Source organism: Cynocephalus volans, chromosome 3 (genome assembly GCF_027409185.1).
Source record: "Cynocephalus volans isolate mCynVol1 chromosome 3, mCynVol1.pri, whole genome shotgun sequence".
Classification (NCBI taxonomy): domain Eukaryota; kingdom Metazoa; phylum Chordata; class Mammalia; order Dermoptera; family Cynocephalidae; genus Cynocephalus; species Cynocephalus volans.
Window position 1 is genome coordinate 106270960 of NC_084462.1, and position 16991 is coordinate 106287950.

Below are 16991 nucleotides of genomic sequence, written 5' to 3' on the forward strand. Positions count from 1 at the left end.
TATGTAGAAGGTCCAAAAATATAAGAAAACATACATTTCTGGAACTAAGTGATTATTTCAGGGTTGCATGATATAAGGTTTATGTGAAATAGTAAATCGCTTTTCTATATACCAGCAGTGAACTATCAGAATTTGTAGTTAAATACACATTGTCTTTGAATTATCACCAAAAAATAAAATACATATATATAAATCTAACAAAATAAGTGTGGGATCTCTATGATGAAAATTACAAAACTCGGATGAAAGAAATCAAAGTATAACAAAATGAATGCATAGATATTCCACATTCATAGACAGAAAGACTCAGTACTGTCAAGACGTCATTTCTTCCCAAATTGATCTAATAATTCAATACAGTTTCAATCAAAATCCCAGCAAACTATTTTGCAGATATCAACAAACTGATTCTAAAGTTTATAGAGAGAGTCAAAAGATCCAGAATAGCCACCAAAATATTGATGGAGAAGAACAAAGTCAGAGGACTGATCTTATTCGGCTTCAAGACTTACTATAAAGGTAAATAATCAAGACAGTGAGGTATTGCCAAGAGAATAACTAAAACAGAATAGAGAGCTCAGAATAGACGCACATAAATATAACCAACTGATCTTCAACAAAAGAGCAAAGACAATGCAATGAAGCAAAGAGTCTTTTCAACAAATTGTGTCGATACAACTGGACATCACATGGAAAAATAAGTAAATAAATCTAGACACAGACCTTACACCTTTCACAAAAATTAACTCAGAATTGATCATAAACCTAAATGTAAAACACAAAACTATAAAATTCCTAGAAGACATAGAGAAAATCCAGGTGTCCTTGGATGTGATGATGACTTTTTAGATAAAATACTAAAGGCATGATCCATGACAGAAATAATTGATAAGGTGGGCTTCATTAAAACTGAAAGTTTCTGCTCTGCCAAAGACATTGTCAAGAGAATGAGAAGACACACCATAGACTGGGAGAAAATATTCACAAAAGATATATCTGATAAAGGACTCATTCAAAATATACGAAGAATTCTTAAAACTCAACAGTAAGAAAATAAACAATTGGATTTTTTTTCCAGCTGTCCAGTAAGAGTATTCATATCCATGACTTTGAAATTATAAGGCTGAATAACTGGATTTTTGGATCTGCAAAAGATCTGAACAGACACCTCACCAGAGAAGATATACAGATGTCAAATAGGCATATGGAACAATGCTTGACATCTTATGTTATCAGGGGATTGCAAATTAAAACATCAATGAGATATCACTGTAAGCTTGATAGAATGGCCAAAATCCACTAATGACACCAAATGCTGATGTAGATGTGGAGCAAGAGGAACTTTCATTCACTGTAGGGGGAAATGCAAAATAGTATAGCCACTCTGGAAGACAGTTTGGAAATTTCTTACAAAACTAAACATACCTTTTCCATATGATCCCACAATCATGCTCCTTGGTGTGTAATCAAATGAGTTAGAAACCTATGGCCACACACAAGCCTGCACAAGGATGTTTATAGCAGCTTCATTCATAATTGCCAAGAACTTAGAAACAACCAAGATATCCTCCAAGATATGTATGGTTAAATAAACTGTGGTACTTCCAGATAATGGAATATTATTGGGCACTAAAAAGAAATGAACTACGAAGCCACAAGAAGACATGGAGAAATCTTAAATGTGCATTACTAAGTGAAAGAAGCAATTCGGAAAGGCTATATACTATGTGATTCTGTTGCTTATGTGACATTCTGGAAAAGGCAAAACTTTGAAGACAGTAAAAGTATCAGTGGTTTCCAGGGATTCAGGAGGAGGAGTAGAGGGATGAATATGTGGAGTACAGAGGATTTTTAGGGCAGTGAAACATTCCGCACGATATTATAACAGTATGTACATGTCATTAGATATGTGCCAAAACTTCCTAGAATATACCATACCAAGAGTGAAGCCTAATATAATCTATAAACTTTAGTTAATAACAATGTACCATTGTAGGTTCATCTGTTGTAACAAATGTACTACTCTGCTGCAAGATGCTGAGAGTGGGGGAAGCAGGGGGGCAAGGGGTACACGGTAACTCGCTATGCTTTCTGCTCAATTTTTCAGTGAACCTGAAATTGCTCTAAAAAATAAAGTTTATTAAAAGATACCTCAGTGTTTGCCAAAGTTTCAGGAGGAGGGAGGGATGGAAGGATGAATATGCGGAACACAGGGAATTTTAAGGGCAGTAAAATTATTCTGAATGATACTGCAGTGATGGGTACATATCATTATTACGCATTTGTTAAAACCTGTAGAACGTACAAAACCAAGAGTGAACCGTCAACCGCTAGAGTGGACTTTTGTTAGTAATGATGGATTAGTATTGGCTCATCGATTGTATCAAGATGTACCACACCAATGCAAGACGTTAATAATAAGGGAAACTGGTCCAGCATGAGGGGCATATGGGAACTCTATGTACTTCCTGCTCATTTTTTCTGTAAACCTAAAACTGTTCAAAAAAATAAAGCCTAATAATTTTAAAAATTAATAAACTGATTTAGTGTATGTATATTCAGTTATATGTATACAAATTGTTAATCTTGAAATAGAGAGCAATTTCCCAGAACATTAAAAAAAAAAAGACAAAATAAATGAGACAAATGTTAAAATAATGAGAGGTCAATCCTGAATACCTAACCTTTAATAGAAATTCTGAAACGGTACAGAGAAAACTTAAGAGAAAATAGTGGACAAGAGTCATCTGTTAGGCAGGGGGAGTGCTTGATTCTTACCCATTAATCGCCAATTTTCAGAGTAAACAGTTTTTGCCCTAGCTGTCTCCACTGGCAATCAATGTGTTGTCTGTCTTTCTACATTTAAAAAATCATTATATATTAATATATTCAACATATCTCAATCAATTACAGCAAGCATTCTTTTTAGTATTCAGTTAATTCCATTTTTAGCCCATGGAAACTTCTTTTTGCAAACTGTGGACATTACCCAGCAGTCATTACAAAAGTTTGCAGAAATTCTTACTTTCTTGCCAGGCTCTTCTTGTACATTTCTTGGCCCAAACCTGAAATCAGCCACTCTTCTAAGAAGCCCTAGATCTTTTAAATAAGGAATGGTTGTTAGAGACCATAATATCTCGGAGAGGTTTCATGACAGGGCACAAATCTCTTTTCTCTGTAAATTATAGAAAATAAATGTAAATAGATGATGCATATGTATATATATATAATGTATACATGTGATTTATGTAAAAGGAATACTGTCTCTTCACTGGGCAATCAGTAGTGTACATAACCAACTAAATTGTGAGCTTTTCCCTCATGAGGGTCACACACCTGCTATTTATCACAATATTTTGTACCCACTTTTTCATTCATAAGAAAAACTGAAAGGGTGGATTTTGCGATGAATTGACAGATCATTTATCTAAAATAACACAGAGCCATTAGCACCTGTGGGACTCAAGCCCAAACTCAGTGAAGACTGGAGCCTAAATTTGGCACCTTGGACTGCTCAGCCAGGTTACATATTGACAAAGGGCCCTCCAAATTACTCTGTCCACAGTTTGTTGACTAGATGTAAGGTCCTATGATGTAGCATCGCCGTTTGCTTGAGAACAGAAGTTCTTGGCTTTCTAGAGAGCAGAATTCCAGAGGACAGGGTCTTGCCTCCTACAGCCAAGCTCAGTTACTGGCAAATAACAGACTGATTTGTTGAAGGGGGATATATCTTGACATCATCTCCAAGGAGCACTGGAGGGGACAGAGGAGAGGAGAGAAAGGAAAGAAACCTCTGCTCCCACTGGCCACTCATACACCGAAACGTCAGCTCCTTACATTTGTTACTTGGAGACCCAGAAAGAGCTGTGTGGAGCCTCGGAGTGACCACAGATGTCAGGTGAGTCTTGCAGCCATTCCCCTTCATGCTCCTGTGATTTTTATTTGAGAATGGGATCATGATAGCAGCGTGCTGGTAGGCTGTTGGGAATGATCCAGCACAAAAAAGAAGAAACTGTTGGAAAGAATGTTCTTGGGTAAGCAATTGGAAATGGCATCTTAGTGCACAGGTGGTGGGGATGGCCTTAGCTAGGATCTCAGGTTATCCATAGTGACAGAAGACATAGGGTACTTAGGTGCAGGTGGATGGGGGCCTTGTAGAAGTTCTCCTGCAACTGCGTGTTTTCTCAGGGAAGTAGAAAGCTGAAAGTAAGTTTGTATGAGAAGGCATTGGCTGTGTTGAGGACACAAAGGATGAAAGATAGTCTCTAAAGATGTGCAGTGAAGAAACTGAGAAAAACCGTAAGATGGTCATGCAGAAGCACTTGAGCTTACTGTCATGAACTGAAATTGAAATCGGTTCAGTATCATTGTGTTTTTCTCCAGCCTAGTTCATCTAGGTGAGTGAATGCTGCATTTAAATAGTACTGAGATTTTGGTAACTGAGTATATCTAAGCATAAGAGAGACAATCATACTGAAACCTGTTGACCAAGACGTGGGCCAGAGACTTGAAGCTTTTCTTATTGCCTCTTTTAAGGGCACAGGCCACCTCCGTTTTTTCACCACCTACCGAAATGAGAATCGTCCCCCTTTAGGTGCTTTTTTCCTTCCCAACTTCCCAGAAGATACAATAAGAAAGGGACGACACTTAGATTCAACCTGGGTTGCGATGGACACCAAATTCCATCCATCCACTCTCCGGGACCCCCAAACCACACGCACAGATCTGCAAGAACACTGTACTCATAGTTCAAGAGCTGAAAATGTCTAATAGGGGTTCCGATTATGTGCCGAAACATTCTCGGTCTCTTGAGGGCGAGCGTGTAGGGGCAGTGAGCTGATTTTCCAGGCTGGTTGTCAGGGATGGTTGGCTCGAGTCTGCAAGTGTTGAAACCCGCCTTCCTCCGGTGAGCACTGCCTCCCTGCCCAGTCGCGTCTCTCCACAGTCTTGCTCAGCTGCTCGCTGCTGTCCTTCCTTTTGGCTTGTCAGTAGAGAAAGGGGCGGGGGGGGGGGGGCGTGTCTGATAAATCCCATAGCAAACAGGTCAACGGGGAGCCGGCTGTGCGCGGGCGACGGAAGAAACCATAGGACCAGTGCCCCATGCTCTTGTCAAAGGAGTCACCTCTTGAAGTTCGTTCACGGACTGCCCGTGTAGCCTCTGTGATTTTCCATTTGTGAGAAAAAGATGTGAAACAAACAAACAAAACCTACTTCCTGTCCTTCCCCAGTCTTTACATCAACCCTCCTGCCGCACGGACAGCTGATTTTCTGCAGATCATGCCTGAAAAATGTTTCTCCTCGATTCCTACCCTCTCGTTAAACTTCATCTTTAAAGACTTACAGACATTACCTGCTGGCAAAACCTTCTCCAGCGCCACCCCAGAGACCCAGCGGAAAACCCGCGGCAGCTGGACTTTAATGGTCTTCGTGCCACCTACACCGAAGCTCGCACTCGTACTCACCCACTGGTCTCGGTCCCCATCCAGTGCTTGCCTCTCACGACATACGCAGAACATTTGTCACCTTTTGGTCTCAGTTCTTCAAGTAGCAAGAAAGAAGTTATTTTATTGGCAGTGGTGGGACTCAAACCCACAGGCCCGAAGGGACTGGGGCCTTAATCCAGCGCCTTAGACCGCTCGGCCACGCTACCAGACGAGTGCACCAGCTTTTTGTCTTCTCTTTATAATAGGAACAACCTGCCTTCACATTTCAGTCTTCTTCTATAGAACGTGGCCTTGGTGTCCTAACTTTAGGCATCACTAAGAGCATTTGAACGGATGATCCTATCTCAAAAGCTTACTTGTCCTTTCGGCTCTGGACCGTTTCATCTTCCACCCAGGGTTTAAGGGAGAAGGAAGTTTTTATTGAGTGAAGGAAGAATACTGAGTAATGAGCTAATGAAGTCTGTCCCGCACACTAGGCTGTGGGCCCTTGGCAGCTGTAGACTGTGTTTTGTCCTTGTTGGCTTCCTCTCAGTCTTGCTACAAATTTCTCAGGAAGATAAACGAGGGCTGAAGCTAATTAAGGCCACGAAAAGCCTGTCTCCGAGGGAACACGATTTATCAAATAGCGTTTTAGGGCATTTGCAAATGCGTGAGGACCTACTTAGAGCTGGAATCTAACCGACAAGCTAATGATGTCAAAAAAGACGCTACAATCCTCCCTTTCACCAGTCGAGATACCAAAGGGCGCACATATGTGGCTGTGCCGAATCATTTCTTCAAAGAAAGCGAAGATCCTCTCAAGGTTTTACAGTGTTTCTAAGACACTTGGAAACGTTTTAATACTGCTCTCATAGAGACAGAGCAGATGCTTACGCCGTTTGAATTTGAAAGTTTTAAGACCTTAAGGGTCTCCCAGGTCAGCAGCGTTGACATTTCAGCCTTGCAAACCGACCCTCTGAGCCTACTCTTGTCGCTCCGGAACTAGGTGGAGCGAGCAGAGCGCAGCGCTCACGTTCGCTGCGGACAAACGCTGCCCGTCCGCGGGCGGAGCCAGACTTCACACCCGGAAAAGCTTGGCTCAGACCCCAGAAGGATCACGTCTAGACCTTCTCCGCTCCAATCCAGATCCAGCCCAGTGACACAGAGGGATCATTTCCCCCCAGAAAACAGTTTAGGTGAGAAGTGGTTGGGAAGACGCCTGCAGCTACAGGGGCCGGCTGGGAGTTCCGATCCCCGCTGTTATCCTCTCCCATCGGGCAGGTTTTACTATCGCAGAATGTTCTGTCCTCATTTACAAATCGCCCACATTTGATGGGTGACCCACTGTTTTTTCAAAAGGTCATTCTGCCTCTTTTGGCTTTTGAATCTGGCATCTCACACCCAAAAGTATAATTATATTCCTAGAGCAGTAGTTCTTGACCCTGGCTATTCATTAGAATCATTTGTGGAGCTTTTAAAAATGCCAATGTCAAGACCCCACCCCCCCAGACTAATTTCATCAGAATGTCTATAAGTCGTATCCAAGCATCACTGTCTTATCCTTTCCCACCATGCAGCCAGCATGGAGAACCAGTGCCGGAGGATAGTCCAACAAGCCATTCTATCCCTTCTAAAGACATCTTACTTGTCCTACCCAAGGTGGTGTCACATCAACACGTCCTTGGGCCTGCAGCTGTTCCTCTGGATGCCTGCTGCAATACAGCCCAGAAAAGTCAGCGCCGGGTTCAACAACTGAAGGCAGCCCCCAAATACTGCTGGCCACTATTGCCAGACCCCAAACCCCCACTCAAAAGGATGCTGTGCCAGAAGAGAATGAGGTTGTTCATAGGCCATGTTGGGAAGGAATATAATTTTCCCCCTCACCCTTCATGAGCTGGGACTCCCAGTAACAAGAGAAAAACAATAGAAGTTTACCAAAATCTATACCTCATGTATGCATTGGAGATAACCCAAAGACAAGAGTAAATCTTGAAAGTAGATCTCAAAGAGTTGTCTTAGACTTCAGGCTTAAATACCATCCTTCTCTGAAATAAGAAAGAAGAATGTGACAAAAGTCTCACTTAAGACAAGATGGCCAGGAAAAGCACCATAAACAAAAGTAAGGTTTATTATACAGGTTTAAGTTGGTGCCTTCTCCATTAAGAGTCTCTCAGTCAACCCTCTCTTCATGGTTTGGAAAAATGAGACACCCTTACAAGTAAAAACTTCCTTTATACATGTACTTTTCTCCTATAAAAAGGTAACTTTTTAGAGCTTCCTCAGTGTTTACAGTTTCTCACAATAACCAGCTCAAAATAATCCCTATATTAAAGAGGCATATTTTAGGGTGGCATATTCCGGTCTCCTATAGTATATTCTGGGGTGGTGTGTCCTGAACCCCATCAACCACCACAAGGAAGTACATATAGGAAGTGCTCTTTCCTAGCAAGTTTCTCATGCACTAATCCCCACCCACATGCCCTGGATGAGGTCTGGACTGGATGCCTTAGCTCTTGGAGCAAATACATACACAAAATGACATCTGAGAATGGGTTTTACAGTTCATTGTTACATGTGCCCCAAGTCATTCATTTTCAACTTTCTAAAGCTGACTCGATTGACTTATTCTAAAAGTATTAGCATCTCCATGACAGAACTTATAGAAGAGATGGGACAGAGATGCTGTTCCCCATGCGAGCTGCACTCTTTCCAAGGCTTCTGCTAAGGAACTGGGACATTGTTGGAGGCCGGGAGCCTTGAGAAGTGTCTGGTGCCAGTCTCAGAGCAGTCTGCATGGACACTTTAGATATTTTGAAGGTCAGGAGAGATAAAACGGTCATAGTGGGCCCATGCAGGAAAAATCAGGAGGGTGTGGAGGGCAGGGGCTTCATCCTGGTGGCATTTACATAGGTTGTGTTCCTTGTCTGGTCTGGGGCCTTGTCTTCAGGTATGATGATCTGGGGAGGGTGAGTTGCAATTACTTGAGCCTGTCAGCCCCCTGGGGCTCTAGTTGCTGTACTTTTTATACTCTGGGATGTATTTAACCAGGCTTAGAAGACTTCAATGGTGAATTTTAACAAACGTTACAGGAACAATGCCAATTCTACACAACTTCTTCCAGAGAAACTAAAGAGGAGGTAATAATTTTGAACTCTTCCTATGAGGCCAGCATATTTTGACATTAAAACCAGACAAAAACACTACAAGAAAAGAAAGGCCAATATCTCTCAAGAGCATAGAAGTAAAAAAATCTTAACAAAACTTTAGCAAGTTGAATCCAACAATAATATATGAAATAATGATACATCAGGACCAAGTGGCATTTATCCCATAAAAGCAAAGTGGATTTAACATTCAAGATCGGTCTATGTATAATCATGATATTAACAAACTAAAAAAGAAAAATCATATGATCATATCAAAAGATGCAGACAAAGCATTTGACAAAATTCTACATTCATTTCTGATACAAATTCTCAGCAAATTAGGAATAAGAAGGGATCTTCCTAAACCAGATAAATGGCATGTGTGAAAAATTTTGACCTAACATCATACTTAATGATAAAAGACTAAACGTTTTCCCTGTAAGATTAGGAGCAAGCAAGGACATCTGCTTTCATCACTTTTATGAACATTACATGTTCCCCATTCAATCAAGCAAAAAATTAAAATAGAAGGCATCCATGTTTAAATGAAGAAGTGAAGCTCTTTTATTCTCAGAAAATATGAAAGTCTATGTAAAACTCCTCTGGAATCCACAGAAAGCTTCTATAATTGTTATGGTTTGAATGTTTGTGTTCCTTCCAAAATTCACGTTGAAATTTTATCCCCAATGCAATAGTATTGAGAGGTGAAGCCTTTAGGAGATGGTTAAGTCATGAGGGCAGAACTCACATGAATGGGATTAAGGGCCTTATAAAAGGGCTGGAGGGAACTAGCTAATCTGCTTTTGCCTTTTCATCCCTTCCATCATGTAAGAACACAGCCATGGTCCCCTCCGGAAGAGGCAGCATTCAGAGCTATCTTGGAAGTAGAGACCCAGTCCTCACCAGACACTTAACCTGCCTGCACCTTGATTTTGAACTTCTCAGCCTCCGGAACTCTGAAAAATAAATTTTAATTAGATATAAATGATCCAGTCTTAGGTATTTTGTTATAGCAGGAAAAAGGCAATAATTAATAAGTGAATTTAGCAATGTTGCAGGATACAAGATAAATATTAAAAATTAGGGCCTGCTGGTTAGCTCAGTTGGTTAGAGTGTGGTGCTGGTAACACCAGGGTCAGGGTTTGATCCCTGCACCAGCTAGCCAAAAATAAAAAATAAGTAAATAATAAGTAAATAAGTAATAGCCCCTCCTGTGAACGAAGTCAAACAGAAAGATGCCAGTATATTTAGTGCTGTGCTTAAAAGAACTGCAGACACATGGTATCCTCTTCAAAATACAAAATGTGGTAGTCTCTCTGGCCACGTACCATTGCACCAATTGCTTGTCACGTGACAAACTTTCTTTCTTTGAGAAGGATCATAAGCAAAGCAGGACACTGGTGTTTTACAACCAGTGTGTGTAACTGAAGACTATGGGAGGGGTGTGCACTTGCACAGGTAGTGCCACCAATACCATAGGAGCGTTTACATCAGAACAGCATTTTTCCTCCATTAAATTGCTGTTGTCCTCTGATGAGTCATTTTGAAGAAAAGTTGTCTATGTTTTAACTTCATGGGTGAAGAATGCTTCAGGAATAAAGCTCACTGTATATAAAAGAAGATAGAACTTCAATGGTAAGCTGGAAAGCCACCAGAGGAATTTCTGCTATCTTGGGTAATCAGTAAAACGTGTTGTTTCCTGCCTTGACAGTTGAATTTGGGCCCCATCTTTTATATCTTTGTATTCTCAGCTCCTACCATAGTGCCCGGCACAGAGCAGTCCTTCAGAGGTTGGATGATCGACACAGTAACTTGTGATGAGTTCTCCGAAGCCGTTTCCAGCGCAGTACAACGTCCTCGGCCAGGTCTCCTCGCACCGCGCCTTCGCGGTGTAGTACGAATTAAAACACTGTTTTCCACAACACGGTCCGGGTCCTCAGAGCCCCCGGGCACGCCGGCTTGGGGTACCCACTAAGGGTGGGCTCCGCCTCGAAACGCAGCTGCAGCAGGCCGAGAGCGCCGCGCTGCCACGGGTCCTTCCGACTATTCCTCCCGCGGCCAAAGCCGCCGGCTCCGCGGAGGCTGACCTTGACCTGGGCTGCAGGCTGCCGGCCCCCGCCAGCTCACCCCGTGGTCCTCCGCGACCCCAGCCTCCCCTGCACCAAGGACAGGTCTGGCGGCTGCGCAGGGCCCTTCTACCCCACCGCAGCGCCTCTCTCTGCGCCACAGCCGCTTTCAGAGCGCCTGTTGTGGCGGCTGGCTTGGAGTTGGCAGGAATTGCCCACGGAACTGGGGAAAGTCACTAAAGGAGAGGAAGCAGCGACCCAGTCCTGAGGATGGGAAGTCGTGGGAATGAGTCGAGGCCCCGCGTGGGTGACGGTGTCACGAGAGGCGGGCCCCTGGTAGAGTTCCAGGCCAGGCCTCTGCATTTCCAGGCAGAACCCTGCGTTTCCAGGCAGAACCCGGCCCTTGGTGGGAGCGCCCCGCGAAGCCGGCGTTGCCAGGGAAGCCGGCGTTGCCAGGGAAGCCCGCGTTGTGCCATGGAATTCTGAGTGCTTGGATGTGGACTAGTCCGGTGAAGGAAGACGTTCGAGGACATTTGGCGGGGTTGTCCCACGGCGCTGGTCGCTTTCTTCGGAGCTGACCGGGTCGTTCTCTAAACCCGCAGCGATGTCGTCCTGGCTTGGGGGCCTCGGCACCAGCTTGGGCCAGTCTCTGGGTCGAGTGGGGGGTAGCCTGGCTTCCCTCACTGGCCAGATTTCAAATTTGAAAAAGAAGATGCTGATGGAGGGCGCTGAGGAAGTGGAAGGTAAGAGCTGGAGCGAGGGGAGGGAGGGCTTTCCTGGGACCCTGGGAACGTCCCTCAGCAGACGCGGACAGGTCGCTAAGGAGTCCCACCCCGTCCTTTTTTATTAACACTCCTCCTTTTGACTCTTCCCGGTTGATTTTCTGAGATGAATGACCACTGGGGTCTGCGGGAGGAGTTCTGGTTCTCGTCCTTTTGACTACTCTGGATATCTCAGAGTGAAACTGCTCCTAGGTGGAGTAGAGTTTATTTTTCTTTGGTTTGTTCACACCCACCACTTATTTTGCCCTCATTTTGGGGGTGGATCTGAATTTTGACCGTCTTCATTTTGTCACAGTTATAAGAATTGTATATGATAAGTCGTCACTTTTTTTGTTTTCTTCTGTTTTTGTAACAATAGAAATAACTGATAATTCAAACATTTGGTAACTCTTGCCCTTTCTGTCTTGCATATATTATTTGTTAGTGAGACATAGCTGTTTTTCTGTTCAGTTATATTTTTACTTACTGTGATGACACATTTTACAGTTCCAGCTGAAAATGTTTTTTGTGTGTGAAATTGCCTATTTCTCCCATATTTCGACAGTAGAACAGGGAAGATAGCCCATTCTTTGGGAATCCTTAGCAACCTTCACTCGTTTTCGAAGTCCTCGTCTTACTTTGCTAATGAGTAGTGACCCAGAGTTACATGGCGATCAGTGGATAAGTTAATTACTATTTTGATTTCTTGGTATTTCTTTAAGCGAGATATTTCTTGGATCAAAAGAGTTTTTAAAATTTCAATCTAGGCCTGCCTCCAGGGTGATAATGGGCTGGTCTTTGGGATGAGAACAGGTCCTTTGACAGTTTTATTTCTTATAAATTAATAAATTAGAATTCTGGTGTTTTTTAAATCCTGATTTAACTGAGCCTTCATATTTATTTGGTTGAAATAGAGAAAGATAGTTTGATAGAAAGGTAGCGTTTATATTTAGAATTTCTGTGGGGTCTATTTAGAAGGAAGGAATACAAGGGAGCTGCCAAAATCCTTCTTACAGCTTGGGGTTTCCCTTGGGGGGGGGGGTGCATGACATGGGACAGGTTTGGGGATGGGAATGAAAGGGCTTCTTTCTGTGTCCCAGGAAAGGATCTTGTGACCTTGAGGGCAGTCAGAGCAGAGAAGGGCCAGTTAACAATGGGAAATGACTAGTCTTTCCTTATATCCTAGATAAAGGGAGACAGTTGACTATTTTGACCCAAACCAGAAAACATGCATCCGCAACCTGGATGTCTTACAGGTTTAAGGTGGAATTAATTTTGTTCCTCCCACCAAATGTGTTCCTGTATTCTCAGTCTTAGTGATTTCCGTATCTCCTACCCAATTTTCTAAACTAGGAATATTTATGTCTTTGTCTCTTTCTTTTTCATCTCCTATGTCCAGTTGGTCACCAAATCTTGTTCATCCTATGCCAGATTGTCCTTTCCTTTATTACTCCTACTTCTTTAGTTCAGTCCCCATAATCTCTCCCAGGGAGTTTTTCTCTTTCATGTCCTGTCACCCATTTCTCCCTACTCCAGTTCATTTTCTGTTGTATTCCCAGTTAATTTTCTAAAAGTAAATGTGCTTAAAAATTTCTTGATCATGTTACTTGCAGGATAAATTCCAAACCTCTTAGTTTTGGGAGGCCAAGGACCTATCTTATCTATTTTCTGCCTACCTTTTCTAGTTCCCATACCAATGGCCTTGCATCTGTATATTTGCATACACATGCATGCTTGTACCCAGACTTCTACCACAAGGAACTTTGTCAGGTGTCTACACAACTCTGAACCTCTACGTGGAAAGCCTTTCCTTCTCTACTTCCTCCTTCACCTGCCTGTGCCTGGAAAACAATTTTCCTGTATGAGCCTGCTCACATGTCGGGTACTTAGTGAAACCTTTCTGACTCCCACTTAGGTTGAGTCAATTGCCAGTGATGTGTTCTAACAGAACTTTGTGGATCTCTCCCTGATAGCACTTACCATATTGAGTTATAATTTATCTCTTTCCTGATGTCCAGGGTGGGGACTGTATTTTTTTGGTCCTTATAGTAACAGTGTGTTGCATCTTCCTTGGTACATAGTGGGTGCTCAATAAAAATTTTGCGAATGGGTGAATCTTCAAAGTTGCTTAATGCTTTTATTCTTTTCCCTTTGTATTACTGTAGGGATTGCCTACCACCTAATTTATTGATTTTGTAAATTATTTTAAAAGAGTCAGATCTTTTATTAATTCAGCATATGTCTATTGAGTGTTTACCCTGTGCCAGTTATGAACAAGAAAACAGTCCCAAAATAGCACTGTTGGTACAACTTGAAAATCATCCATATTTACAAATACCAGAAGGTTGCTATTCTACCAAACACTCTACTGATTTATTTAAGGTTAGGAGCTTGGACTTTTAAGTCAGATAGGCATGGGTTGAAATTCCACTTCCATGCATTGCAAGTTGTGGGATCTTTGGCAAATTATTAAATACTTCCAAAAAACACAGTTTCTTTTTCATTGAGGAAATCAGAATTTTTTTGTCCGCATAATATCTCCCCTTTACTTAAAAAAGACCAGGATTTTTTTGGGGGGGTAGGGAGTGGGAGGTCACTTAAATAATTTAAATCCCTCTTTGAAACAATTGCTGCTTTTAAAAATTACCTTTCTTAACAGATTAGGTTATACTTTGTCTTCTTCAGGGTAGCAAATAGACAGCCAGAGTTTCAAACAAAATGTATAAACAACCAGAGAAGCAACCCTACCTGTGATTTTCAAAACAAGTGTGTGTTTGTCAGTATAATTTATTGCATGCTGCTTGTATTTTCTTTTGACTTAAACTATAGTTCAGAGAAGTTATTTTTATAATATTTAAAGTACTGTGAGTAATGAAAAAACACTAATACCTAGAAAAAAATAACTCTGTGGATGATAATTTTCTGACAGCATCAGTGGTGCTATTTTGGCACTACTGGGCTCTGACTCTACTTTTAAATGCAAATGTATAAAACCAGACTGAGCTCATTATTATTTTTAGTAAGTTATATCTATGTTACTTTAAATAAGCGTTCTTTTAGTGTATTTTCATTTTTTGTTTACAGGTCATTAATTATTTGATAGTATTAGAAGCAGAAGTTAGAAATAAGGCCTTAAGTCCCAGTTCAATAATTTTCATCTAAAATTACAGGGTAAGTCAACAGAGAAAGAGTGTCAGTTTTCAAAACTTAATGAGCACTTCAAGGGAGTAAAGGTAGACATCCTAAGGTATAGGACATAAGCAAAATAATGACTTACATGATAATGAACCACATTAACGGCAATGTAAAGTTGTGATGAAAATCAAGTGGTGTACGTCTGAATTTGCTCTCATATCTGCCTACTATTCTGTTTAAACCCAGTGAAATATATTTTCCTTAAAATGCTTGTTTATGCTTCATGTGTTGATCAGATATTCAGTATATGCTATTTCTTTTGTAACAGAATTACCTCATTCTAGGAGAACGGAAATGGAAGCCATTCATGCAGTCTTAAAATCAGAGGTAAAGATAATTAAAGACTCATTAAACTTAGATTTTTCTTTCCTTTTCTTTCTTTCTTTTTTTTTTTTTTTTGGTGGTTGGCCAGTAAGGGGATCCCAACCCTTGACCTTGGTGTTATCAACACCTTGCTCTAACCAACTGAGCTAACCGGCCAGCCCAGATTTTTCTTTTTGGAAGCTGTGAGAGTTATTCAAACTTTATTTCAGTCCTCTCCTGTTAAATGCACTTCCTTCCACTTTTAATAATAATTTAAATATAGCAAATCCAAATTTCTATTTCATATTTTTCTGGTTTTGAAACATATACACAAAATAGGCAGTGTTCTTTGGATTCAGTTTACTGCTTATTAACTCTTTTTTGGTGTTTTTTAATTTTATGGAAACATATTGATGGCACATGTTAACTGTTAAGCATAAATGAGAATGTTTCTATTTATCTTGTAAATACTGGTTCCAGATTTTAATTACTCCCCTAGTAGATTTTAGGTTATCATTACTTCTAATTCTTTTCTTTGACCGGTAAGGGAATCACAAACCTCGGCACGGTGTGGTCTGCACCACGCTCAGCCAGTGAACGCACTGGCCATCCCTATATTGGATCCGAACCCGCGGCCTCAGCGCTACCAGCGCCACACTCTCCTGAGTGAGCCACAGGGCTGCCCCCTTTTAAAAAATTTTTTTTTGTTTTGATCATTACTTCTAATTCTTGACTTGTGTCATTAAAACTGACAGTTTTGAAAACTTTAATGGCTCATGTTTTTTTAAATTTAATCATAATTGATTATACATATTTTGGGCATTCTGTGTTGATCAAATCAATATCACTAGCATATATATTGTTACAAATCGTAATTATTCTTTATGCCCCTTGTCCAATCTCTCTCCATCCCCTCTCCCTCCCCCTCCCTCCCCCCTCTAATTACCCTAGATTTCTTCTCTCTTTCTGAAAGAATAATGGTTACTTTGTTGATTTGTTGCCTAGATGATCTGTCCAGTGCTGACAGGTGTGATCAGATCCCCCAATATTATCATAGAACAGACGCTTCCTCTGTCACTCTGGAACGGGCTTTGTGGAGAGAGACATCCTCCTCCTTTCTTTATGTCTGTTGGTGACTCTCCTTGTGTCAGTGCACTCCAGGGGCTGGCGGACCATGTGTGGTGGTTGTGGCGTCCAGCTGCTTTTGGAGAAGCCATGGTTATTTTAGTGGCTGTGGTGGACCACCCACATGGAGGTGATGTTTTTGGCATGCTCCTTGGTGCTGGTGGAGTGCCTGGTTGTGGGGAGTGTCTGGTCCCCATCTTCCTGCCTTGGGTCCTCGCCTCCATGCCTCGGGTCCCCAGGCAGTCCCTGAGGTGCTGGCACGGTGTGCCTGGTTGTGGGAGGGCGTCCGGTCCCCAGATCCATACCCTGGGTCCCTGGGTGGGCCCCAAGGCACTGGCACTATATGCCTGGTTATGGTTATCCATGGCTCAGGTACTTGAGTGGGCCCCGAGGTGCTGGCGGCATGCCTGGATGTGGGAGTGGGGTCCAGTTCCTGGCTCGAAGCCTTGGGTTCCCAGGTGGGCCCCAAGGCACTGGCTATGTGAGTGGGGGTCCTGTCCCCATCTCCATGCCTCATGTCCCCAGGCAGGCCCTAATGCACTGGTGGTGTGTCAGGGCTGGAACTAATTTTTCATCCTTTGCTTACTTCTAAAATGGGGGAGCTTCCTGTGGGAACCAGTACTTGAACTCTGTAGTTGAGCTAAATTGCTGCTTTGCTGCTGCTTCCCTAGGGAAGGCTTTTTGTGCAGCTCAGGGTTTAATGGTTGACCTTACAGGTACTTCCAGCTCTCCAGAGACCCGGTGCACCTGGATTGTATAGAAATTCTGACCTGGGCCTGAGTTTTTTCATCAAACTGCACCCCCTGCAATTCTGCATTCCCGACCAGTCTCCTCTGAGTGGTCCTGCGCTGATTGGGGGGCTGATTGGCTGTCCTTCCTGTGTACCAGTGTTCTCCTGGTGGGCCTGTCTTCCCCACCACCCATGCTTCAAACACTTCCCATGGGACGGGCTGTGCACCGTTCCCTGGTGAT

At 42.4% G+C, this 16991-nt stretch overlaps 1 protein-coding gene across 1 annotated transcript in view; it reads left to right on the plus strand.

Annotated features, from left to right (window-relative positions):
* Window positions 1-11239: 11239 nt before the first annotated feature.
* The window catches only part of LOC134372661 (thyroid receptor-interacting protein 11-like), a 40624-nt gene continuing 34872 nt past the window's right edge, over window positions 11240-16991 (plus strand). The window contains 2 exon segments of the mRNA XM_063090086.1: window positions 11240-11378; window positions 16478-16500. Coding sequence (XP_062946156.1) covers window positions 11240-11378; window positions 16478-16500 — 162 coding nt within the window.